This window comes from Pan paniscus, chromosome 6 (assembly GCF_029289425.2).
Source record: "Pan paniscus chromosome 6, NHGRI_mPanPan1-v2.0_pri, whole genome shotgun sequence".
In the NCBI taxonomy this organism is placed as follows: domain Eukaryota; kingdom Metazoa; phylum Chordata; class Mammalia; order Primates; family Hominidae; genus Pan; species Pan paniscus.
In genome coordinates, this window is record NC_073255.2 from 114,479,099 (window position 1) to 114,506,078 (window position 26,980).

A 26,980-nucleotide genomic window follows, 5' to 3' on the forward strand; every position below is an offset into this window, starting at 1 on the left:
TTTCTAATTTTTCCATAATATACTCTTGTTTAATTAAAAGAATCAATGTCTTTTTTAAGAAAACCAAACAATTTTAGCAAACCTCTAGGCTCAAAACCAAATTAAATCAATTCAATGCAACAGACTATTGGCTTTGCATCAGGTTCCTACCATCTGGAAAGGTGTGCAATATAAGAATGTCAAGGAGGATATATAACACAAGGTGAAGCAAGGTGAGTCTTCCAATAAGAGCACAAGGCACCTATGAGAAGTCAAAAGAAGGGCTTATAACTCCTGGTTCCTGGTCAGAGTTTCAGAGTAAAACTCTGAAAAAAAGAAAATAACTTGACAAAGGGAAGGTCATGGTGACTGGGTCATCATGAGCAACGTTACTAGAGTGGTAAGGCAGAATCTGTACCTTCTTAAGTCACTCTGTGGGAGAAATCCACAGGACATGGTGAGCAACCCATGGTTACCACCAAGAGCTCTTCAGTGAAGTTAGAAATGGAGAAAAATCCAAGAAGCTCCCCTTCCTTTTCCCTCAGGAATGCCTACTCATCAATTAAATAAAGAATAGCTAAGTAACATGTATAACCAGGATCTCTAAAGTGTGTGTGTCTGCATGTGAATGTCTCAATCACCACAGGAAATTATAATCAGCTGTTCACAGCCCTGAATTCTTTCTGGGTCTTGTGTCCAGTGCTCAAGTAGCTTGTCTGAGTCCAATTAGGGAAGGGTTAGCTCTGATTAAGTTTAAAGAAATGTGGTTAGTGAAAGAAGCCACAAAATGAAGACTTCAGAATGGAGACACCACTCCTCTCTGTTTTACATGGTGCCTGTTATTGCTGTGGGTTTTGGAGATTCACTGGATTGGTCTGTTACTCATGGTAAAGTCCACCTGGTATAGCATGTTGCAAAGATGAGAAGGATCTGAATTTCTGCATCTGACTCAGTGGAAGATGGAGATACCTCCTTAAAATTGAGGCAAGTATTCTCTGAGTGGAAGGAGGAATAAAAGGAAAAAGAAAGTATTATTCAGAATTCTACTTGTATCTGACACAGAAACAGTGAGTTTAAGGCTATTGTTAGCCACTGTCTCTGGTTCCCCACATAGTCCTTAGGCTAGTGGTGTAGAGGAAGTGATCTGTTGTAGAGAGGGTATATATGACTGCGTTGCTTCTATCAGGAAGCCATGAAGTTGCCAGGGTATACTTAGACCCAGAAAAAGATTTTTAAATGTCAGTGGCATTACTCACATGTCTCTTCTGGCTGTCTCAGTGCGTTCTTCACCCTCACACAGAGATTGACACGTTTCCCATATCCCTGGTCAAAAATAGAATGTCCTTCTCATTTCAGCTCTGAAACACTCAAATGGTGTGTCCCAAGCTTTTGCAGTCTTCTTCAATTCATAACCCAAAGCCAATACAAGCAAGGTGTCTGAGTGCTTTTAATATGTGTATGTACTTACAACTCTCATTATATATATTGTTTTCCCTTGAGATGCTTCTCATTGCTAGAAAGTCCTGCTTTTATGCTTATATTTCTCTTTAAACTTTACTTTTATGCCAACAGATGATGTGCTTGACTCTATTTTCCATTTAATGTTAGGATATTGGACTCTTGGCAAAGCATAATGAGGGGCCCAGTTCACTCTCAGTTTAAATGCTAAGATAATGTACTTCTGCATAAGATGAAAGAGACACCTATCCAATGGCTGCCCTTTAGTCTGACTGTTCTGCTGCCTGTAAATCATTTGGGTATGGACAGATGGCCTCTGTTTGAACCAAGCACTCCCCTTCACTAGCTATCATCTTCTTCCCTCTTATTACCCTGGCTAATTCTTATTCTGATTCCTGTATGCACCTTAGGCTGTCTCTGTTTGTTGGACTTATTCAGAATTTTTTCACTGACTCAACAGCCTTCCTCTTCTCTACCCACCCTCACCTTCCCTGAGCTTCCAAGGAGAATGGCAAGCTCATTTGTGTACTTCTAGAGCAACCCTGTCACAGAGCTAATGGCTACCAATGAATAACAAATTAGCAGATGATGCCTGCACTTGATGGCTGGATTTGGTCAAGCCATTGTTTGCTACTTTTAAATAATGTTACATGGTATTGTTTTTATACTCAGTTATTAATGAGTCCTTCTTCACCTCATTCCTCCATTCTTCCAGTTTCAAGATGATTTGTGATGAAGACTTTTCTCAGCTCCTTTCGGAGAAGACCAAAGTTAAGAATTCAGACTTAATTGGTACTTGCCTTCATAGCTTCCACACTCGCTTTGCTCTGTCATTTTCATATGGTGCCACAAATTCCCTCCCACCTTCTAGGGCACAAAAGAATCTCTTATTGTTGGAGAAACTCAAAGGATACTCTATGAATGTCTATTTGGGATTTCTAATTCTTACTTTACATTTGATCTACCATATTTTTCTCTTTATTTGGGCAATCTTTGCTTTTTAAACAATATATATTTTTAAAATTACAAAATAAATGCATTTGTGATAAACTCAGAAAATATAGAAAAGGTCCGGTGAAGGGACATAGAATCATTTATAATCTCCCCATTTATTATTAACTTTGACTTATATCTTTCTAATATATTTTCTATCTAGTAACATAATTACAATCATATTTTATACACTGTATCTCTTTTTCACTCAACAATCCATTATTAATATTTCCCCATAGTAATAAATATTCTTTATAATATTAAGAATAACATAACCTTCTCTCCTAGTGTAAGCACTTTCTTTTTAATTCAGGAGTGGATTCTGAATGTTATCACACATCTTTTTCATTACTATTGAGATATGTGCTCTGGTTTCTTCCAGTAATCTATTGGCATAAAAAGCAATATCACTAGTGGTAAGAGTGTCACTCTATAGCCAGACTTCCTGGATTCAAGCCTGCCTCTGCCCTTACCAATTGTGTAACTTTGAACAACTTACTCAATATCCCAACACTTGAACTTTCTTATCTGTAAACGAGGCACAATAATGGGACCCATATAATTTATTCTTGTGAAAATTGAATGAATATATGAGCAGATCTTAGGATACCACCTGACAAAAAACCAAAACAATGTGTTTGTAATTGCTTCTCAATCCTGAAAGTAATTTCACTTTGTCACGTACTCTTAATATACTGCAGAGTTATCTCATGTTTATTTAGAACTGGGAATGATCTCCAGTTTTTTCATTATTCAACTTTCATTATTCAACCATATATATCAAAATATATGGTCTTTTAAAAATGAAGTTAAATTTTTCATTTTATTCCCTATGCTTTCGAACAATGAAAAAGAACTAGAGAAGAACAAAGTCAGAGGACAAACACTAGCCAGCTTCAAGACTTCCCGTAAAAATATAGTAATCAAAACAATGTGGTATTGGCAAAAGAATAGACAAAGAGATCAACGAAACAGAATAGATTACCCAGAAATAGACCCACATAAATATAGTCACCTGATATTTGACAAAGAAGCAAAGGCAATATAGTGGAGAAAAGATAATCTTTTCAATACACCATGCTGAAACAACAGGACATCCAAATGCAATGAACCTAGACACAAACCTTACAACCTTCACAAAACTCAACTTAAATGGATCACAGGCCTAAATGTAAAATGTAAAAGTATAAGTCCCCTAGAAATAACATAGGAGTAACTCTAGATGACTTTGGGTTTGGTAATGACTTTTTAGATGCAGCACCAAAGGCATGATCCATGAAAGAAATAACTGATAAGCTGAACTTCATTAAAATAAAAAAAAAATTCTGTTCTGTAAAATACTGTCAAGAAGATGAAAAGGCAAGCCACAGACTGGGAGAAAATATTTACAAAAGACGTATTTGATAAAGGACTGTTATCCTACAAGGCACCTATTCAACAATGAGAAAATAAAAAACCTGATTTGAAAATGAGCCAAAGACCTCAACAGACATCTCACTAAAGAAGATATACAGTGGGAAATAAGCATATGAAAAGATGTTCCACATCATATATCGTCAAATAAATGCAAATTAAAACAGCAATACAATATCGCTACACACCTATTATAATGGCCAAAATCCAGAACACTGACAATACTAAATGCTGGTGAGGATGTAGAGCAACAGGAATTATCATTCACTGCTGTAATGAATACAAATGCAAAATGGAACAGCCAGTTTGGGAGACAGTTTGGTGGATTCTTACAAAACTAAACATACTCTTACCATGGGATCCAGAAATTATATGCCTTGGTATTTACTCAAAGGAACTGAAAACTTATGTCCACACAAAAACTTGCACACACACGTTTATTGCAGGCTTATTCATAATTTTGCAAATATTTGGAAACAGCTAAGACATCCTTCCGTAGATGAATGAAAAATAAACTGTGGTACATAAAGACAATGGACTATTTTCCAGTGCTAAAAAGAAATGAGCTACCAAGCCATGAAAAGACAAAGAGAAAACTTAGGTGCATATTACCAAGTGAAGGAAGCTCATCTGAAAAGGCCACATACTGTATGATTCCAACTATATGACATTCTGGAAAAGCCAAAGCTATGGAGACAGTGAAAACTTTAGTGGTTGGCAGGGGGTAGTGGGAGGGAGAGATGAATAGGTGGAGAACAGAGGATTTTTAGGGAAGTGAAAATACTCTGTAAGATACTATAATGGTGGACACATGTCATTATACATCTCCAAACTCACGGAATGTAGGGCACCAAGAGTGAACCCTAATGGAAACTATGAGCTTTGGGTGATGATGTGTTACTGGAAGTTCATTAGCTGTAACAAATGTACCACTCTGTGGGGATGCTATAAATGAGGGAGGCTATGCATGTGTTGGGGGAGGAGGAGGAGAGACCCCTACCATGGGGTTTCTCTGTGTGTTCATTTCAGTTTTGCTGTTAACCTAACACTGCTCTAAAAAATATGGTTTCTTTACAAAAAACTTAGAGTAATCTCACACTTGAAGGTTTGAGAAGACTCACTCAGAACTTCTAAGACCAGCATTTCTTACCAGTAAACTTTTTTAAATATTATGTTTTTCTATGGTTATCAAGTGTTCTACTTCTTAAGAAGTTATTTTTGATAACATACTTTCCTAAAAATTTTTCAATATTTTTAGGTAGTATTTTTTCTTTCCTTAAAAATAGGGAGCCGAAAAAAAAATAAAAAATAAAAAATAAAAATAAATAAATCCACTTTATATCAAACACTATATTTACTTTCCCATTCATAGTTTTAGCTGTATTTATTCTCTCTTTTCTTTGAGAAGACTAGCTAGAGATTTATTTATTAGTTTTTTTCTTCAAACAATTTTCAGGCTTATTTTAATCCTACCATCTTTCTATTTTCTGATATAATTATTTTTGCTTTAATATTTGTGTATGCTTTTCTTAGAGTTACTTTATTTTACTTAACTTCTTGAGTTTAGTGCTTATTTAAATTATTTTAATTCTGTGTTTTTTAATAATGAAAGCATGGAAATGGAAATCTAGGAGCTTTTCCCTGAGCACAAGAATATACCCTTCTTTACACCTGTCTTCTCCAGTTTTTAGAGAAGGTACATTTTGTTTTAAATTCAACATGTACCTATGCAAACACATTGTATAGTTTTCTTCTTGTCTAACTAAAATGCAGATTGTCTCTTTAAACAAACAAACAATCAAATAATTTAGCATGCCTCCTACCCCACTTCCTAGCCATGCCTGTTTTGGTAACATAATTTGGAGATTTAGGCAGACTATTGTCTTTAACGTTTAAGTTTTACATTACACATTTCCTATTTTCAGTAGTCCCCATCAAGCCTATTATAAGAAAACTTCCCTATTCTTGTGCTTTTTTTTTATGTTTATTAAGGTTTGAACGATCTTTGAAGATTTTTTTTCCAAACAAAATTAATAGGTGGTATATTTTCTAAGCTCCTGAATACTCAAAAAAGTCCTATTTCCTTCACATGAGAAAGAAAGCATTGACGGAAATAATAATCTAAGTCACAATAGCTTAACCTCAAAATGCTGAATTTGCACTGTCCAATATGGGTGGCATTAACCACATGCAGCTATTTAAATTTAAATTACTAAAATTAAGTAAAATGAAAATTCAGTCCACTGGTCACATTTCAAGGGTTCCATAGCTCAACAGGAGTAGTGGCTACCATATGGTACAGCACACATCTAGAACATTTTCATCATTGCAGAAAGTTTTATTGAACAGCAGTTCCTAGTCTACACATTGATCCACTGACTTGTAGATTACAGAGAAGAAGGTTGAAGACACCTGTTTTAAATTCCTTTATAGAATAACCAGATATTCCACCTAGAGTTTATAGAATTTTAAATTTTCAGGTTGTAATTATGTAGATTTTAGTTTAGAATATCAGTCTGCATATGGGAAATATCCTGAGCTCAGGAGAACTTACTTCAATTACATCCTCAAAAATTGCTTTATTTTTCTCCAGGTACAGTAGCGTTTATCTTGGTTTGAGTTTCTGTTTTCTGTCTCCCTCTTTTTTTTTCTCATAGTTTCACCTTTGTTTCTTTTTTTAAACTCTCCAGGAAAAGTTATCAAATTAGTCCTTTGCATCTTTGAGTTTATTTCCTAGGCACCAAGCTATGATTTTTTTTCTGTAATAATAGTAGGATATTAATCCTACTAAATAATTATTTCTCATCAGATTCATCTACTTGTATATCTGATCCTGCTGTCACTTTTTTTCTTTCTCTCTTTTCTCCTTATTACTTTTAACTGTTTTGTAGAAGCCATTTTTTTTCATTTTTACTGGAAATTCTAAACAACTTTTTGAATTTTTTCCTCAGGATTCTACAATTGGTCATTTTCAGTTATAAGCAGTCTCCTTTCTTCCAAGTCCTCAGCATGACCACTTCTTGTCCCTAATTTTACATTATGTTTCTATGGGCCCTAATTTGGACTTTTAAATTTAGTTATCTTTTTTTCATTTTTTAAAATTTAACTTTTATTTTAAGTTCAGAGGTACAAGTGCAGGTTTGTTACATAGGTAAACTTGTGTCATAGGGGTTTATTGTCCAGCTTATTTCATCACCCATGGATTAAGCCTAGTACCCATTAGTTATTTTTCCTGATACTCTCTCTCCTCCCACCATCCAACCTCCAATAGGTCCCAGTGTGTGTTGTTCCCACATATGTGTCCATGTGTTCTCATCATTTCACTCCAGTTTATAAGTGAGAACGTGCAGTATTTGGTTTTCTGTTGCTGCTTTAGTTTGCTAAAGATAATGGCCTCCAGCTCCATCCATGTTCCTGCAAAGGGCATGATCTCATTCTTTTGTATGGCTGCATGGTATTCCACGGTGTATACGTACCATATTTTCTTTATTTTTATTTATTTTTAATTTTTTATTATACTTTAAGTTCTGGGGTACATGTACAGAACATGCAGTTTTGTTACATAGGTATACACATGCCATGGTGGTTTGCTACACCCATCAACCTGTCATCTACATTAGGTATTTCTCCTAATGCTATAAAGACACATGCACACGTATGTTTACTGCGGCACTATTCACAACAGAAAAGACTTGGAACCAACCCAAATGTCCATTAATGATAGACTGGCTAAAGAAAATGTGACACATATACACCATGGAAGACTATGCAGCCATAAAAAAGGACGAGTTCACATCCTTTGCAGGGACGTGGATGAAGCTGGAAACCATAATTCTCAGCAAACTAACACAAGAACAGAAAACCAAACACCGCATGTTCTCACTCATAAATGGGAGTTGAACAATGAGAACACATGGACACAGGGAGAGGAACATCACACACCAGGGCCTGTCAGGGGGTGGGGGGTTAGTGGAGGGATAGCATTAAATTTAGTTATCTTTAAGTAAGATAAGAATAATAAAGAGGTTGTGTTTGAAAATAAAGGATTTTGTTTTGCCCACTTTCTTCTCCTTATTAACTGCAAATATTTAAATCTCCATCTAGAAGCCTGAGTGGAGCCTGCCCCAAGCCCATTCCCAACTTTTCACAGTCTATGTCCCCACCATCACTTTGTAACAACTTTACCTCCAAGGATGTAACTTGCCATTAGGTGTAACCCTTTACTAGCTTGTTCTGGCTTGTTCTCTGGGGCTTGCTTTACTGGCTTGTTCTCTGGGGTTTGCTCCTCTAAATGACGTGGAAGGATGAAAGGCAGTTTAGACATGCTCAGAAAGCCTCCAAAAGCAGCAACTGTGTGGTGGAGGTGGGATTCCATAATTTTTTGTTGGAGCAAGTTCTGGTTCTCTGGGTTATGAGCTGTTTCATGAAGCAAAGTTTGGGAATGCAAACAATCAGAAGTTTGGATTATCTTGACCAAGTTCTATCAGCCTTGTAGATTCCAAAGAGTGCTCCCAGATTCTGGCAATAGATCTTCTGTAAGGTTTGGTTTCCTGTCTTGCTATTTTTATGTATTTTTCTGTCTTCATAGCATTAAAGGGGGAAGGTGGAAGAGGCTACCTCATGACAGTCAACTGCAAGAGGTCAGGTCTCCTCCTGCTCAGGATAACTGTAAAATGTGCTGGGAATATAACATTCTGAAATAAGGAGGGACTGTTCAGAACAGCCCGGGCTCTGTTCCCATCTATTCTAAACAGGATTTTCTGCAAAGCTTTAGCTCTGTGCACCCAGTTTCCCCCAAGGTATAAAACCCAGGGCAGAATGCTTTCAGGGTCCCTCAGTTGCAGTGTGACGTGGAGCACTCACAGACAAGACTCTCTTCATCCTGGACAGCTTTCCTGAAAGTTGGGCACCAGCCCACCTTAATGCTAGGTTTCTATTATCCATCTTCTCATCTGTGTGTAATAGATAAGAAGATCGATTAACTTGTGTGAGTATTCTGTCTCACCAGACTCATTCAAGTAGAGTGACAGGTGCATGGTGAACCTGCTTCACACCAGATTCCAAGAGTTTTTAAAATCAGATTCCAAGAGTTTTTATATACTATTTATCTTATATTGAGGTTTTTATTATAAAATGAGTACATTTATAACATAGAAAATATATTTTAAGAAATGTAATAACCACTATTAAGCCTTTCTGGTACATATTCTTTCTGTTTTTCTTAATGCCATCTTTATACTTTTTATCATACAAATGTTAGACTATATGAGAATTGTCCCTGTGTTTAAAAATAGACAACAGGATTTAGATATTCATTCATTCATTCAAAGATCAATAAGTTAATATTTAAGCATTTGTTCGTTCGTAAACTGCCAGGCCATGTTAGGTGGCAGAGATTGAGAATGGGAAGGTTTTTGCCCTCAGGGAGTTCAAGGTCTGGCAGGGAAGAGGGATGGGTCAATAAGTAAATACTGTATAATGGAATATGGTTGCTACTGTAGAGCTAGGTTCAGGGAACATTAGAAACAGGAAAGCGGGCACAAACCCCAGACAAAGTAGGTCAGGGAAGTATTTCCAAGGAGGAAAAACTTGGACTGGGTCTTTAACAATGACTAAGTGCTCCTCAGGTAGACAAGTTGGGTGTTCGGGGTAGGATGGGAAGGAAGTATGTTCCAATAAAAGAGGACAGCTTATATAAAGCATGAAAGAGAGACCGGAGCATGCTCAAAGAACTGCAAAGAGTGTTCCATGACTGGAGCACAGGGAGTGGGCACACTCTTGAGAGCTTAAGTTTATATACCATACACAGTAGTTTTATTTTCAATCTTGAAGCCACATGGAGCCCCGATGAGTTTAAGAGAGGGAGTACCTTCTCAGCTGTAACTTTACATGACCCATGCCGGATGGATGGATGGATGGATTAGAGGCAGTTGAGGAGGAGTGACTAATAGGAGAACTAGGGGGGGATGCTTCTGTAGTTCTCGTGTGAGTTAATGAAGGCCTGGACTCTGGGAATGGAGGTGGGCATCTTCTCAGTCTTGCAGAATGCCACCTTTTATGGGTAGAGATGATGCTGTGTCTACCTTCCACAAGAAGAAAATATATTCCATGAATATTTAGTCATGTATAGTTTCTTTCATACATTATGTTTCACTGATTCATCATGTCTTTCCCATTCTCCATTGTCCCAGATATATATCCCTCCCTATTCCTTTGAGAGTACCTCTTTCCTAAGATGTACTTCTCCATGGTCTATACCAGGGGTCAGCAAACTATAGCCTGCATGACAAATCCAGCCTGCAGCCTTTTTTCTTTTTTGTAAATAAAGTTTTATTAGAACATAACCCAGCCCATTCACTTACCTAATATGTCTATGGCTACTTTTTATTACAATGGTAGAGTTGAGTAGTTTCAAAAGAGATCATATGTGGCCCACAAAGCCTGAAATATTTACTATCTGGTCATTTACAGAACAACTTTGCTGACCTCTTAACTACTTAGTTTATCCAAATCTTGCTCATTCCTAAAAGTCCAGCTCAAAGTTTCTCTTATGTTCTGGGACCACAGTGATGTTTCTCTTTCCTCTGAATTGGTAGTTATTACTGTTTGGATCACATATTATTTTAGTTATCCTATATATTGTCTTGAGTTTTTTTCTCTTCCAAAAGCTTAGATTTTTAAATATACAAACTATACATGTAAGATTTTTTTGGAAACAGGGACCAGATATGCTGGCTGTCTATAATATGCGAGGCATAGTTCTCTGGATTCCTCAGTGAAGTTGTTTGCCCACTCCCCTCCCACTCCCACCCCCGACTGCCATCCTCTCCCCAGGTGATATGTGCAACACAACTTTAAGATACTTGCACACAATGGTGATATATACTTGAGAGATAGCTATGTGAGATTAAAGATACAATTGGATCCCCATGTAAGAGTCACAGAGTTTATTTCTTTCTTTGTTAATAGCTTCTGAGAGGGTGAATTAGCAGATATCTATAAAGGGCTAATGCTCACTAGTATCATTACTCTTCAAAAATCAATTGCCTAGGTCAATCCTCCAGCCTTCATTGGTTTTGAAGGAATGTTTGCTCCTTTCAAACTACAGTTAGATATTAAATATATCCACATATTAAGCATTGAGAAAAGCTGGAGAAGTGTGTAAATACTCTAAGCATATGTGTTTTATGGTGCAAATACTGAGAAGTTTACAAAGCAGTAATATGTTTCGCTCTCTGGTGTGCTCTGCAGCCACCTCCCTAACACTGTTTCCATGTTCTCTCAGTCAAGTTTACTTATGAACTAAACGGTATTCTACGAGGGAGGTGAGGTATAGCACTGCATGCTCTCTTTACGTGAGAGATGGTATTGCCAAGTGGTACAGGACTCAGGGTCTGGAGTCAAATCAAATAGATGCTAACTCAGAGGGCAGTTGTGACAATTCCATGAGATCATGCATGTCATATAGTGCTTGGAATATATAAGCAATCAATAAATCTTAGCTATAATTATTATTCTTATCATATTATGAGACAAGTACTTTTCTCTTAGAAAATATATCCAGCAAATAGTTACGTATGGTTTCTTTGAGACACGGATATAATGGGCTACTTGAAAGGATGCTAGCGATCCGGTATCCTAAATATCTCATCGGTGAGAACATGGCCATTTTCTTTTGGATGGTGCCCTAGAAGATAGCAAATAAGAGCTCTTACTCTGAAACCAGTTGAATACAAAAGCCTCTTGCAGGGACTCTAATCACTATTTTATCTTAAATAATAAAAACATTAAAGACAAGGAAAAATAACCTTCCAGAACTGATATTACATCCCATGAACACATTGTAATTGTATTTCTTTTCTTTTGCATAAAACAACAAGTCTTATGTTAATATAGCCAAAGACAACCTGAAATGTGCAATCTGTGCAGAGACAGAATTGCAAATGTTTGATCAGGAGAGCAGGAAGCTCACGTTCTGCTACTCCACTCCCAAAATAGAAAACCTATTTAGCACTTTGTAAAACACGCTAAATGAAGTTTGCTCTCTCCTGCAGATAGAGATTTTACTTCATTTTGTGCCAGTGAAATTTTTGAAAATTACATGAGGAGAGAGCAATTTTTGGCACTTTGGCTAGGAGTACAAAATGTTAGCAAATGGTGCTGAAAGGATCTTAAGTGTAATGTTGGAATAATATTCACACAACACTGGCTGCATCTTCGTTTTTAACCTATTTACATATTCACAGGGAAAAATGCTTAGCAGTTATTTGTCTAAAGGGGCCTATTTAAGGGGAAAATGGCATTCACAATTTTTGAATACATTAGTCAAGAAGGTTGCTGTGAATAACAATTCATAAAGAAAAATATCATTTCAACTATCATAGAAGGAGTAGCAGGATATAGGTGGAGAAATTTTGGACATCAATGTTAGTTCTGGACATAGAAAGAAAAGGAGGAAAAGAAGGGAGTGAGAACATAATACATACCAGAAATTTCCAGTGTAAGTGGACACAGAAAGAGCCACTAAACAAAGCTGAAAAAACTGACAGAATTTCCCGAGTTCTAACATGACTCTTTTAATTTCTGACCACTTGCTATGTACAGAAATGGAAGTATCCATCTTAAAAAAGGAATATCCGGCCGGGCGCGGTGGCTCACGCTTGTAATCCCAGCACTTTGGGAGGCCGAGGCGGGCGGATCACGAGGTCAGGAGATCGAGACCATCCTGGCTAACACGGTGAAACCCCGTCTCTACTAAAAATACAAAAAAATTAGCCGGGCGTGATGGCGGGCGCCTGTAGTCCCAGCTACTTGGGAGGCTGAGGCAGGAGAATGGCATGAACCCGGGAGGCGGAGCTTGCAGTGAGCCGAGATTGCGCCACTGCACTCCGGCCTGGGCCACAGAGTGAGACTCCGTCTCAAAAAAAAAAAAAAAAAAAAAAGGAATATCCTTTCATTCAAAATGTATTTAACAGCTATCTTCTGTATCTGTGGCACAACCATAGAAACTGTGGCATATAGAAATCGCTATATATTTTTTGCCCACAAGGAACTTGCAGTCAAGTTAGAGAGAGAATACTGTAGTCAAGAGACACCGAATAGGTATTTAGGAGGTATAGAGCCAAAGCACCAACCTCTGGGTATAGGTTGGCTTCTACAGAAGGAATTTTGGATGGATATTTGTGAAAATAAGTGAAAGAAGAAGGACTGAGCAGAAACCAAACTGCAATTTTTTGCAAGTCAGTTTTTTTTGCAGACGATTGCATATCAAACTGCAGTGCAGCCCTGACAAAGCCTCGGCCACTCACCTAGGGGTGGGGCGTGGTGCTGAAGCATATATCAGCTGTCTGAGCTTTCTCACATTGGGCCAAAACGGCCCAATGTTTTTTTCCCCTGCCTGGATCAGTCACTGGATGTGAACCACCCTGAGGAGGTGTGACGTCCAATAAGGTCGCTTTCTGCGACAGAGGTGGAGCCTCCCTGAGCTGAGGACTGGGGACTCTGTTGAAAGTCCCCCTCGCTATTGGGTGCAGCACATCACTGAAGATGCTCTGGGTGGCACAGCTTTGTGTCTACCCTAATTCATTTGCAAAGCTTTTTGAGAACTGCAAATTAAAGCATCCATTAATGAAGGTGAATGGAAATTCAGCAGATAGATCTAGCAATGAACTTTTATTAAACCAATATGTACAGATGGTTTAATACAGAGATCATTCATAAACCAATGTGTTTTACTACTGTGTTTTATCAGTACATCCTGTGTGTTTTCTATAGCCCACTAGTTCCATAAAATATTGATAATTTTTCTCCAAAAAAAGATTCTGTGGTGAAAAAATTTGGAGAGGGTAGAAAATTAAGGTAATTTTTCTGAGGTACAACAAAATATCTAGGAAATTGAGATAATTTTTCTGAGGTACAACAAAATATCTAGCCGGTCCAATCCTTTGGACTTTAAGACAGCTAATCTTGACCAACACTGAAGACAGCCAACTTGGTGCTATAGAAGGGCCCCTATCCTTTTCAACTATACCCCAAGCCATCAATGAGCTGCTACTTCCAACAATATATGAAGTCATGGAACACATATGTGTATGTAGACAGCAACAAGACTTCTGCAGATCACTTCTGTGCCAGTATCCCATTGTCATCTGGTCCCAGTGTTTACTTGTCAAGAAGAGTCTGATTTAATTGAAGTTGAACCAAGCCCTGCTCCCATGTTCTTCCACATTGTGTCCTTTCATCCCCACAAACACCCTGTGTAATAAATATTATTATTTCCCATTTTTAGATGAGGAAACCAAGAGTGAGAGAGGTTTAGAGATCTCCCTAAAAAATGTTGCATTTTTGGTAAACAGCCGATTAGACTTGAACATAGGTCTGTGACTTTAAATCCATTGTTCTTCCCACTCTCCATCTGATCCATCATCCTAACACCGTCCATCAGTATATCCCATGTGTTTTCTGTGGCCCACTAGTTCCATGAAATATTAGTAATGTTTCCCAAAAAAGGGTTCTGTGGTCAAACAAATTTGGAAATCACTAAGCTAAACAAAGTTAAACAGAGTTTCTTTTCAACACAGGAAGTCTCAGAACATGTTCATGCTAATATGCCTTAAGGAGCTATAAATAGCTCAAAGGCAGAGGTTTCCATAACTGACTTGACCACAAAAATATTTTTTCCTATGGGCATCTTGAAAAACTAAGGATCAACAGAACAAACTATGGGAAATTCCGCTGCATAAGACTTGAAACAATCCTCCTTCAGCTAGATGTCAGAAAAGTCCTCTTTGTCTTGTGAGCTGATGAGAAGACAGGATTTCATCTCTGAAAGGGAACAGGTTCCAGCCTCCTGGGCATGTTCTCCAGGCAGTAGATGGGCACCTCACCCAGTGTGTCCTTCATCTGACTTGATGGTACCAAGCCACTGCAGGAGACACAGCCATTTAGGGAGACAGCTCAGGGCTTTTTCTCACAGCTTTAGCATGAAAGGAGAGAAAGATAAGAAATTCTGAAGAAACACAGATTTGTAAATAACAACAACAACACTGTAGGTCCCTAAAAGACATTACTTAGAATTTAAATGAAAACTCCCAAGTTCCAAATTTAAACACAAACACACAGAAACACACACAGATGCACACACACACACACTCAGAGCTCCAAAACTCTCACCATGTAAAAGTGGCCCAACAGCAACAATCCTTTACAAAATATATAAATTTCTCTCTTTTTAAAATATCTTTAGACAGTGACCTTTTCATGTGTATCAGGTTAATTTCATCTGTGCAATTTGATAGCAATTGCTTCCCAGAGCTAGTCTGGTTTTCAGTTTGCCAATGGTGTTTTCAGGTGTGGAGATCTGTGATTTACATTTCCATCTGACTGTTGTCTTTGGACATCTGTGCCTCTGGGTTACTAGGACTAAGAGGAAAGCAGTTACTCATGGAGAAAAATGAAGGGTGGGTAGGATGAATAACAGCAAAGTCAGTAGTCTAAGACACCACAGACTCCATGTTCTCCAGAAGAACAGCTTTGAACTGCATGTGGGTGGCAAGTCAAGGATTGGTTCTTATTAGTATTGCCATAAATTCCCTAAACTTTGTAGGAAGTGTCACCTCTTGTGGCCAGTGGTAATAAATTAGGGATCAAGAGAGCTTAAAATTCCATGTTGGAAAAAGGTGTTAGGCTCTTCCTTCAAGATTCCAATTAAAAACACTCTTTTAAATCATGATTTCCCTTATCTTATTAAAATTGTAGAAGATATTTTTCAAAGATAACTATTAATACTTAAAATAAATTAGGAGACAATATGTGAGGAAGTTTTTCTGGAATATCCGAACTATCAAATGCAATTCACGTTAGGTAGACTCAAGAAAAAAAAAATCCAAAGGCAGAGTCAAGAACTAGGACAGAGTCAAAGGCAGCATCTCTATTCATAGGTAAAAGGCATGTGTGATCATCAGGACTGAAGAAGAAGCTTCAACCCACAGGGCTGATAAAGAGCAAGATGGCAAAAGGATTTTTTTTGTTTGTTTGTTTTGAGACAGAGTCTTGCTCTGTCACCCAGGCTGGAGTGCAGTGGCGTGATCTCAGCTTACTGCAACTTCCACCTCCTGGGTTCAAGCAATTCTCCTGCCTCAACTTCCCAAGTAGCTGGGATTACAGGCATGCACCACCACGCCCAGCTAATGTTTATATTTTTTAGTAGAGACGGGGATTCACCATGTTGGCCAGGCTGGTCTCGAACTCCTGACCTCAAATGATCCGCCTGCCTTGGCCTCCCAAAGTACTGGGATTACAGACATGAGTCACCACACCTGGCTGCAAAAGGGTTTTAAGATGCAAAAACATGGGTCAAAAATTGCACTGGCCTCAAGTCTGGAAATTACTTTATTCAGAGGCTTTAGAGCAGAGCAGATGGCCCTCAGTTTGAATATTTAACATGTTGCCACTTGTCATTTTAATTCATACCTCTTCCCATCTCTTTGAACTTTTATTTCCCATTGCTTTGGATAGCATGTAAAATTGAGGTAATAATGTTGTCTGAAAAGATAAAAATGTCTCTTCATTTGCAGGATTCATTTAAATGCAATTGAATCATGAAGAATTTAATAAAATTAAATGCACACTCAAGTCAAGTGAACACTTTATATTGAAATAATATTTATTGCTTTATTTTATTGTTTTATTTGTGTTTACTGGCTATTTGTATTTCTTCTGTTGTATATTGCCTGTTCATGTCTGTTGCCCATTTGTTAAATGAGAGTGTGTTTTTCCCACTGATTTTTATTAGCTAATTCTACATTAAGGATGCAAATTATTTGAATTCTATATATATTGTACATATTTTGGTAAACTAGTTTGGGCATATTTAGGATATGATAAAGTATCTTCTCTTCTTTGTAAAAAATTGAGGGAAATCATAGAAAAATAATCACCAACACAAAAAGAATAGAGAAAATTTATTTATCTAGTATCAAGATATATGCTACATAAATGATCCAATCCATTATTTAGATTATTTTAATTTTTATGGTCACCAAATATTAATTTTTAAAACTTTGAAGGCATAATAGATTTTAGGTATAATACTATTTAAAACCCCAAAGAAATCTAAGCTACTTTAGGAAAACTTTCTTTTTCATCAGTTATGTTTCCCAAAGAATGAAGTACAGTTTTTCCCAATTTGTACTCAAATTATTTGAATGTGAAATGAAAAGTTAATTGCGTGAATTAAAACACACACTCATACAGTTAATCACTCAAGCATGCATTGAAGAGTCTGTGAACGGAATAAAAATGATCCCCCTTTTCTTTCTGTTTCCACTCTTTTTGTAGTTTTGACAGAACCATTAATGTTGACACACTAGCACAATCTGTTGGATTTTCTAGTAGCTACAGCACCATGGTTTTGGAGATTCCTCAATTCTAATAACAATAATGGTGGACAGGGTTAATGTGCCAAGCACTAAGCTACATGCTTTTCATGCATGACCTAATACAACAATTCTATGGTGGCAGGTACTATGATCTCCATTTTACATATGTGCAAAATGTAGGCACCAGAGATGTAAATAGTCATTTGACCAAAGTCACACAATAGTAAATGGTAAGGCCATCATTCCCACCCAGGCCTCACTGTCTCCAGGAGCCGTGTGCAGACAACTGTGGTACACTGCCTGTCAAAACACAGAACAAAACAAAAAAAGGCAGATATCAGATTCAGCTTCTTAAAAAATGGAAGGTAGATTCCTAATAGGAAAAAATGGAGGAAATCTGACTGTTTTCTAGATCTGACTTATTTAACAAATTGCTCACCTACTTACTGGGATCTACAGAGATAATTGCCTAGCTCTTGAGTTCAGACTCTAACAGGGAACCAGACACATAAACAAATAAACATTATTTACTTTTCCAGGCAGGAGGCAATTAAGGTGATTTCAGCTAAGGGTGGTAAGAGAGGTGGGACAGAAGTAATTGTTGTAGCCAGGACCCAGCAATGGGAAGAGGAATGGCATCAGGAGGGCAAATGGACTTACTTTAGAGAAGAGTCATGGTAGTTGATAACAACCTGTACAGATTAAGTTCATTAAGTCCAATAATGCCACGTACTATGCTAAGAATCAACTTTCTCATTTATTCCTCCCAATAACTAATCTATATCATTATTACCTTTGCATTACAGATGAGGAAACTGAGATGAGTTACCTAATCTTCCCGAAGTCAGCTTGCTAGCAAGCGTTGGAACAAGGCAGGAATGCAAGCCATCCTCCACCTAACAACACAGTCCTCTCTTTTTCTTCTGAAAGAGGATAAAATGAAGTAGTGGCAAACGACAGAGAAATGTTTGTCTGTTGGGGGGCCAGGGAATTATACTTAATAGTGTCTATTTCTTTATGCAATTGGAAGCTAGGCCATCTGCCCCAAATGAGGGAATATGATTGAGGGGGAGACTTACAGAGAGTTGTAAACATTCATATCCAGCTAGAAGCTGAACAGAGAAGAGTATGTTTAAATGGTTTGCAGAGCAATGATGAGAGTGCACTTAAGGAAGGAAGCCCTATATTTGTAATGGAGGGCATATTCACAGTTATTCAATGTTGTGCAAACAATGACATTTGGGCAAGAAGTACTCATACTAGAGTTCACTAGGGAAAATTCATGGATACAGAAGACATAGGTCTCCACCTTTCACTTAATTCTACAACATGAGAGTCCAGGCCAAGTTTCAGATTTGAGTAGAAAGAGCTGAACTTAGGGCTGTGGAGTTGTGAAGCTTCCCCAGTAGAAAGTGTCATCCCTCTCCTAGTATAATCAAGGACCGGGATACAAATGTCATAAACAGATGGTCTCCAACTTATTATGGTTCAACTTATGGTTTTCCAGCATTATGATGGTGTGAAAGCTGTATGCATTCATAGAAACCATACTTTGAATTTTGAATTTTGATCTTTTCTAGAGCTAGCAAGGACTCTTTTACAATGCTGGGCAGCAGCAGTGAGCCACAGCACCCATCAGCCATGCCATCAGGAGGGTGAGCAAATGCTACTCTACCAGTGAGTTGCCAGATAATTTTTGCCCATCTGTAGGCTAATATAACTGTTCTGTGCACACTTAAGGTAGGGTAGGCTAAGCTTTGATGTTTGGTAGGTAAGTTGTATTAAATGCATTTTTTATTTGAGGTATTTTCAGCTTATTATATATTTGTAGGGACACAAGCCCATTGTAAATTGAGATCTGTAGTGTGATGGAACCTCGATGCAAGATTTCCCGCCAACTCAAGACTCATGACTGGGAGTCAGCAGCTTCTTTCCTGGTGTGATCTGGATTTGAGGTCCACAATTCGCAGTCACAGGTGTATGATGTCGCAAGCTCTCTGCAGCACTCACCACAGTAGTGTTCATTATTGTGAAGCACCGTCCCCTCCCTTGGCAGTATAGGGAGAGGCCAGGCTCCAGGCCAGTAGTTGACCAGAAATGATTGATTGCTCTAAGCACTTACAGCCTAGTCTGTTTCCATGAAGCTTTGCAGGAAGCCAACTTCTTTTTAGGGAGGCCAGCCAGCAGGGGGTTAATTTTGTACAAGTTAACCCTTACCACTTATTCAAGTTTCTGCCACAGTGAGAGCAGAGGTACCAGAGATTAAGGGTACCAGAGACTAAAATGTTTAAAATGTTTCGTCTCAGGGTCTGGGCCAGGTAGTGAAGGAAGCAGAAGTTAGAGGAGTCTTGACAGAGAAAATAGAAAGGCATCAAGTACCATAGACTTCCATTGCCATTGTTGTGTGGTTGTGCAAACTTTGCAACTTATTTCCACTTACATTGATCAGCTGTTGGAACCATCAGTTATTTCATTTTTTTGAACAGCTCTACTAAAGTATATTTGACATAAAATCAATGCAAATACCTTTTTTTTTTTTTTGTATTTTTAGTAGAGACGGGATTTTACCATGTTGGCCAGGTCTCAATCTCTTGACCTCGTATTCCGCCTGCCTAGGCCTCCCAAAGTCCTGGCATTACAGGTGCGAGCCACTGCACCCAGCCTCAATTGCAAATACTTAAATTGTACAGTCCAAAAAGTTTTGACATCTCTCCACACCCGTGAACTAACACCATTATCATGATAATGAACAAACCGATCGCTCCCAAAACTGTCCCCATACCCCTTTCATCACAGCAGGTGTTGAGGGTCCTGATTTGATTTTTCTCACCCTGTTTGTTTTATGACTAGTTGCCTGTGGCTTTGAACAAGTTATGTCTTTTCCATTTTGTCATTTCCATAATGAATATAAAGCTAACTTATAAACTAGAATATTTTGATAATTAGTGATTATAAAACAAAGGACTAGAGATACAACTTTTATTATAATAGTGAAAAGTGAAAATGGAACTGGCTATGTAGGAAGAAGCCATTAATCTTGATGACAGAAACTTTGGGTCAGATTCCCACAACAGATTCTTCACAGGATCTAACAGAATCATCCAGTAAGGAATGGGGAGCATGTCCTTTTGCTCCCATGCCTCCATAGGCTCAGTCCAGTCTGACCTCAGAAACAGGCTCTTGCCCTGGGCAGGAGGAATGTAAAGATTCCCTCCACCCAAATTCCGAGCTCAAAATTAAATTCCATTTTTTTGCTGTTGGTGACAGCATCTGCTGCACACCCAAGATGTTGCCTGATCTCTCTGGTGTCTGCTTCTGGCTTTTGGTTGGCCAAACCCACAAGTCTCCAAATTCTTAGTTGGAGTCCTCATGCCTACTGCCTGACCATTCTCTCCTCACTGCTTAACTTGTCTCCTTGAGCTTACTTCCTTGCCTGAACATCACTGTCTCAGCTGGCTTCCATCTTGCAGCCTCTGATATGCAGAAGACATTAACTCCCACCCTACCCCAGCCTCCTTGGCAGCCCACCTGGTTTGTCACTGACCTTCCAGATCCAAGCATGACAGTTTAATCTCCATATCCAATCCTCCCCTGACCTGATTAATTTTGCACTTAAGCAACTTCCATGATAAGTTATACTTTTTTTCTTTAGTCCCCAGAGTCAGTTGAGGACCTAGTTAAAAAAAAAAAAAATCAGGCTTCTTCCATCTAAATTCAAAATCAGTGTTTGGAAAACTGTCTTGGTACAACAAAATCATCTACATTTATTAATTTAGTGGTAAAAGATGAAGTGATAAAAATAATCTCTGAATCCCAAAATGTCCGCAAATGAGAATGAAGAAGAATGCCACGGGCTAGTAGTTTTAGCATATACACTCTCCAACTGTTGGGGCTGATATAGCCCAGTTGAAGAGTGCATGTTAAAAAATATAATGTTAAATATATATATATATACACACACACACACACACACATATGTATATAAAATAAGTTGGGCTTATTTATAAGTTGGGTCAATTTATACATCTGTCTGTAGCTGTGACTGTTAAAATGTGCAGTCTATAGTACAAAATTGTGATTATGTACCCTAAGAAATATTGTCGTAAGCCCTTTAAAATATGCAGCATCTATTATTCATTTCCACAGAGACATAAAATTTAAGTGGCAGTAAGAAAATTTAAGTTGGACACTTTGAAACAGTGAGAACAATTAAGCCAAGGAATAGGCAAAGGAATCTCCTACCTCATCAATAACAGTTTTTTGTTAGATGATTTTTGAGATGCTATCTGTAGACTTGAGACTATCTCAGGATTATGGAAATGATTCTAAATTGAGGGTGGCTTACACTTGTAGGAGGTGTATTTCAAGTGGCAGTTTCTATTGTAGACACAGATGCATGTTTAAGGATAAAGTGCTTTCAGGGATAAATGAATTTCACAAAATTAAACCTCAGACAGCTTTCCATTTGTGACCCTACACTTCAGCATCTTTATCCAGACTTGATATCACTCTTTCAGATTTGGGTTCAGGCTATTTCCATCCTAAGTAAAAGAGGGATTAAAATCAAGGGAAAAGAGAACCACCTCCTGTGACTACAAAGGTATTCTCAGCAGTGTGGCTATTCCCAGTTTCACCTCTCACTGGTGAAATCCAACAGAAGGAATTGCAAATTCCTTAGGGCCACCTCTAGTGGGTTTTCTCGGTTGGAAAACCTCAAAGGTAAGAGTTTAATTAGGAATTTAACATTGGCTTCGAAAAAGAAGTCACAATATCTAGGTATTTCATGCAGGGAAGTTGAGTCACTCACAAAAGAATTTCCTGCTAAAAATTCTTTAGTGGCACAGAGTGTGTCTTGCTAATTGGGGTGATGACCACAACGCCAGTGGCCAGCCCTTTGCCCAGGGTGGCTGCCTCCATTAGGAATGGCAGTATGCCCTTTTTGTGTACTCTGAAAGGCGCCTGGTGGGGAGGCCCGAGGAGCCACTAGCAACCTTTGTGCAGAGGGCAGGTCTGGGCAGGTCATGGACCGGCAGGACTGAGAAGCCACCTGCTGACAGGGTCTTTCTTCCTCATGAACGAGTCCAGGGGATTCCTTTAGAAAAAGTGCTATTTTAAGCATGCCGCAGCCACCTTTAATGATTTCCAGGGAAGGAAATGAGTCTCCCAAATCAATTATGACACTCAATTAGGTTACTTAGGCCGATGAATCCCAAGTGAAATTAGAGGATGGGATGTGTGATTCAGTGGCCTGCAACTCTCCAGGCTGCAGGGCCCTGGGACTGCCAGGGTGGTGTTTTGCTAATATTCCTCTTGTACCTTTGAAGTGTAGTGCTCAGTGCCAGCCCAGTCCTGAGCACAGTGTGAGTGCTCAGTTAAAACTAAATCTCAATGCTCTCTTTTTTCTGTGTTTGATCTATGCACTCACTTGGAAGATCAGAAATGCTTGGAAAATGCATTTTATATCATGAAAAAAGGCTGAACATCCCTGGCATATGGTCTTTTAATTTCTTTACTGATCTGAATTTTTGAAGTCACACTGGTGTTTTTCAATATTAAAAATGACCAATTAATTTGTTTTTCTATAAGCTTCTCTGAGAAAGAGTGCAAGTAGAAGGAAACAAATGTTAAATCTGTGCATAGGAGCCATGCAATTCCTAGGAGACAGTATCCATAACTTGTCTCAGTGTTGGAAGGTGCCCCAATAATGGGTAGAGTGTCTGTGCACAACTATTGTTGAAGAGACCAGCCTGTAATCAAGAGGTCTTTCCCTAATGCACAACGTGAAGACTTCTGCAATCTTTGGGGCTACTCCCTGTGCCTCTGATCTTAACACAGTGCTGAGTGTCCCACAGCCACCACAGGTTTTGTCATTTCAGAGGTGGGGCAAATGGTTGTGCTAGGTGTGCCCACCAAAAAGGAATCCAGTTAGTGGTGCAACAGGAGACTAAAACCCAACCCTGATCCCTGCTCTCTAAGCCATGCTTTCTGCCCACTGAACCAAATGTTCCCATCCTTGAAGGGGGCACCTTTTTTTCTAATGCACAAAGGTACCATATGATCTAGTAGAGGCCCTGCAGTTGTGATTAGTTGCATTATTGTGGATGTCTCAGAAAACTTGGCAGATGTCCATACCTGCAGAGGTGTACTGCAGCAAACCCCAGAAGTATGGGGAAAGCCAGCGTGCAAAATCAAGGCTCAGAATTTTCCAGAATTGAGAAAATATGAACTCACAAACACAGGAAGCACATTAAAATAAAAAGCAAAATAAAAAAGAAATCCACACCTGGATAGGTTTTAGTGAAACTGTAGGACACCAAAGACAAAGGGAAAATTTGAAAAGCAACAGGAAATAAAACGATCCATAAATCACAGGTAGGCTCCTTATAGCAATAAGGGAAACTAGAAAACAATGAAATAATATTGTCAAAGTGCTGACAGAAAATCACTGCCAACTTATACTCTCAGCATAATTGTATTTCAAGAACAAAGGCAATATAAACACATTTTTGGCAAACAAAAGTTGAGATCATAACTAAAAGATCTTTACTAAATGCACTTCCAGAGGAGATAGAGAAACCTGTTTCAGAAGGACAACCTGAGAGACACAAGAGGAAAAGTGAGCAAAGAAATGTCTAAACTGGAGGTAAATCTAAACAACACTATTTGCATAAAGTAGTGATAATCTCAAACCTGATGTCTTAGAAGAGACAAAATACTGAAGATGGAAGAAAGAGTGATTAGAATTAAAGCATATTAAGGGTCTGTGTGTTTTCCCAGTGAAAAACTATTGGTATTGCTTACTAATTTTGTTAAGCTTACTTGCAAAATTTCAAGGGTGATTACTAAAACAGAAATGAAATGAATACTTACAAACTAATAGAGGGAAAAATGGAATAAACAAAATATCCCACCAAGCCCCCCAAAAGGCAAGATGATACATAGAAGAATCAGAGGAAATGTGAATCAAATAGAAGAAAGAAAGTAAGATGGTAAAAAAAAAAAAAAAAAAAAACAAGCCCAAATATATCAGACATCACAGTAAGTGGGATTATATTAAACTTGCCAGTTAAAAAATAAGAGTTTCAGATTGGATGAAAAGTAAAACCTACTGTTGATTATAAGCAGTTCCTCTAAGACATAGCTAAGGACATGAGATAGTTGAGAATAAAAGGACAGAAAAAAACTAACCATGCAAATACTAATAAAAATAGAGCTGAGATGGCTATAATAACAGCAGATGAGATAGACCTTGAGACAAAATCCATTCTTGTGGCTAGAGTGTGTCCCAACATAATGACAAAGATTTCAACTCCCCAGGAAGATCCAACAATTCTAAAATTGCAGATAACTAATAAAATAGCTTCAAATGATATAAATCAAAAGTTGATAGAACTACAGATACAAGTGGACAAATCCTTTCTCATAGTGAGAGATTTCAACACATTTCTCTCAATTCTTGATAGGTCAAAGAGATTTTTTAAAAATTAGTACAAATATAGTGGCATTTTATTGTCCAATAATTTCATTTTAAAAATAAAAATGTATATAAGTACCACTCTGAACATAATAACTTAATCCAATCCCAGTAAAAAGCAAAAACCCCTTATGCTTTATTTAAACTGAGAAAACACATTGTTATTGTATATATATAATTTCCAATGTGCATTTAGAAATTTTAAAATTGTCTAGAGATTTCTATCTTACTATCTCAATTTCATCCAATGATCTAGTGAAACCCACACAGTTTAAATATAGTCCCACAGAAGAGTTGAACAACACAATTCATAAGCTCAATTTAATGAACATCTAAGGAAATCCATATTCAACACCTGAAGAATACACATTATTTAATAGAATTCATGGAATATTTATGAAAACTGACCAAATGCAGCAATTCTCAAGAAATTTCGAACAAATGGAATCTGACCACAACAGAATTAAGTTTAAAACCAATATATAAAAATTAGTTACATGTATGTATCAGAAATAGAAAAATGTAATTACAAAAAAAATCCTATCTTATTTGAAATAGAACAAGTGAAAGGAAGCTAGGAAGAAATAATACTAGCCGTAAACATTTACGTGATTCTTAACTATTTCTCAGACCTCTTTCAAAATATTTCATATATACTAATTTACTATTTATAGTAGCCCTTTAAAGTGGTATAATTATCTCCATTTTAAAGATGAAGAAATTGAGGCACAGAGAGGTTACATAAGTTTACACACCCAGTAAATAGCAGGATTCACACCCAGGTAGTCTGGTGCCAGATTCTGTACTCCTCATCACTATTCTTTGCTACTTCTCAAAAGACATGAAAGATCTCTGGGAAGTCCATAGAGGTTTATGGAAAGACATTTGCACCTAAGAGATGGCTATATCATATTTAGGATTGGAAAGACTCCAAATCGTTAAGATATCAATGCTTTCCCAAGTTGTTCTTAAATTCAGTGCAATTTCAATCAAAATATTAACAAATTGCTTCCAGGAATTCAACAAATTGATTTTAAGTTTTATATAAGACAACAAATATTCAATAAAAATAAGACAATAATTGAGAGAAAGAATAAGGTAAGATTTGCCCTACCAGATGTAAGGACTTGCTATACATTGTATTGACTAGGGTAGTGTGGTACTAACCAGAAATAAATTAGACCAAAGGAATAAAATAGAGAAGAGAGAAAGACCCACAAAACAATTGACTTTTATATGGCAAAAGTAACATTGTATATCTTGGGACTAGAACTGACTAGTCAAAGGCGATTATTAAAAAGTCAGGGGGCCGGGCGTGGTGCCTCATGCCTGTAATCCCAGCACTTTGGGAGGCCGAGGCGGGCAGATCACCTGAGGTCGGGAGTTCAAGACTACCCTGACCAACATGGAGAAACCCCATCTTTACTAAAAATACAAAAATTAGCTGGGCATGGTGGGGCATGCCTGTAATCCCAGCTACTCGGGAGGCTGAGGCAGGAGAATGGCTTGAACCCGGGAGGTAGAGGTTGTGGTGAGCCAAGATCATGCCATTGCACTCCAGCCTAGGCAACAAGAGCAAAACTCCGTCTCAAAAAAAAAAAAAAAAATAGTCAACAAACAACAGATGCTGGCGAGGCTGTGGAGCAATCACAATGCTTTTACGCTGTTGCTGGGAGTGTAAATTAGTTCAACCATTGTGGCAGACACTGTGGCGATTCCTCAAGGATCTAGAACCAGAAATGCCATTTGACCCAGCAATCCCATTACTGGGCATATACCCAAAGGATTATAAATCATTCTACTATAAACACACATATACACACATGTTCACTGCAGCACTATTTACAATAGCAAACACTTGGAACCAACCCAAATGACCATCAATGACAGACTGGATAAAGAAAACGTGGGACATATATACCATGGAATACTATGCAGCCAGAAAAAATGAGTTCATGTCTTTTGTAGGGACATGGATGAAGCTGGACGCCATCATTCTTAGCAAACTAACACAGGAACAGAAAACCAAACACCGCATGCTCTCACTCATAAGTGGGAGTTGAACAATGAGAACACATAGACACATGGAGGGGAACATCACACGCTGGGGCCTGTCAGGGGGTGGGAGGCAAGGGGAGGCAGAGCATTAGGAGAAATACCTAATGCATGCGGGTCTTAAAACCTAGATGACGGGTTGATAGGTGCAGCAAACCACCATGGCACATGTATATCTATGTAACAAACCTGCACGTTCTGCACATGTATCCCAGAACTTAAAGTGAAA

The 26,980-nt window shown here is 38.1% G+C and overlaps 1 protein-coding gene across 2 annotated transcripts in view; it reads right to left on the minus strand.

Annotated features, from left to right (window-relative positions):
• SEM1 (SEM1, 26S proteasome complex subunit) overlaps window positions 1–26,980 on the minus strand; it is an 88,527-nt gene that overhangs the window by 14,338 nt on the left and 47,209 nt on the right. Inside the window, exon 3 of one of the 2 annotated variants that reach the window (XM_055114726.2) lies at window positions 13,497–14,818. The exons of the other annotated variant lie outside the window; for it this stretch is intronic. Within the exon in view, the coding sequence (XP_054970701.1) occupies window positions 14,800–14,818 (19 nt within the window). The 3' untranslated portion in view covers window positions 13,497–14,799. Of the gene's footprint in view, window positions 1–13,496; window positions 14,819–26,980 lie in introns of those variants that run through there. 2 annotated transcript variants of the gene reach the window in all.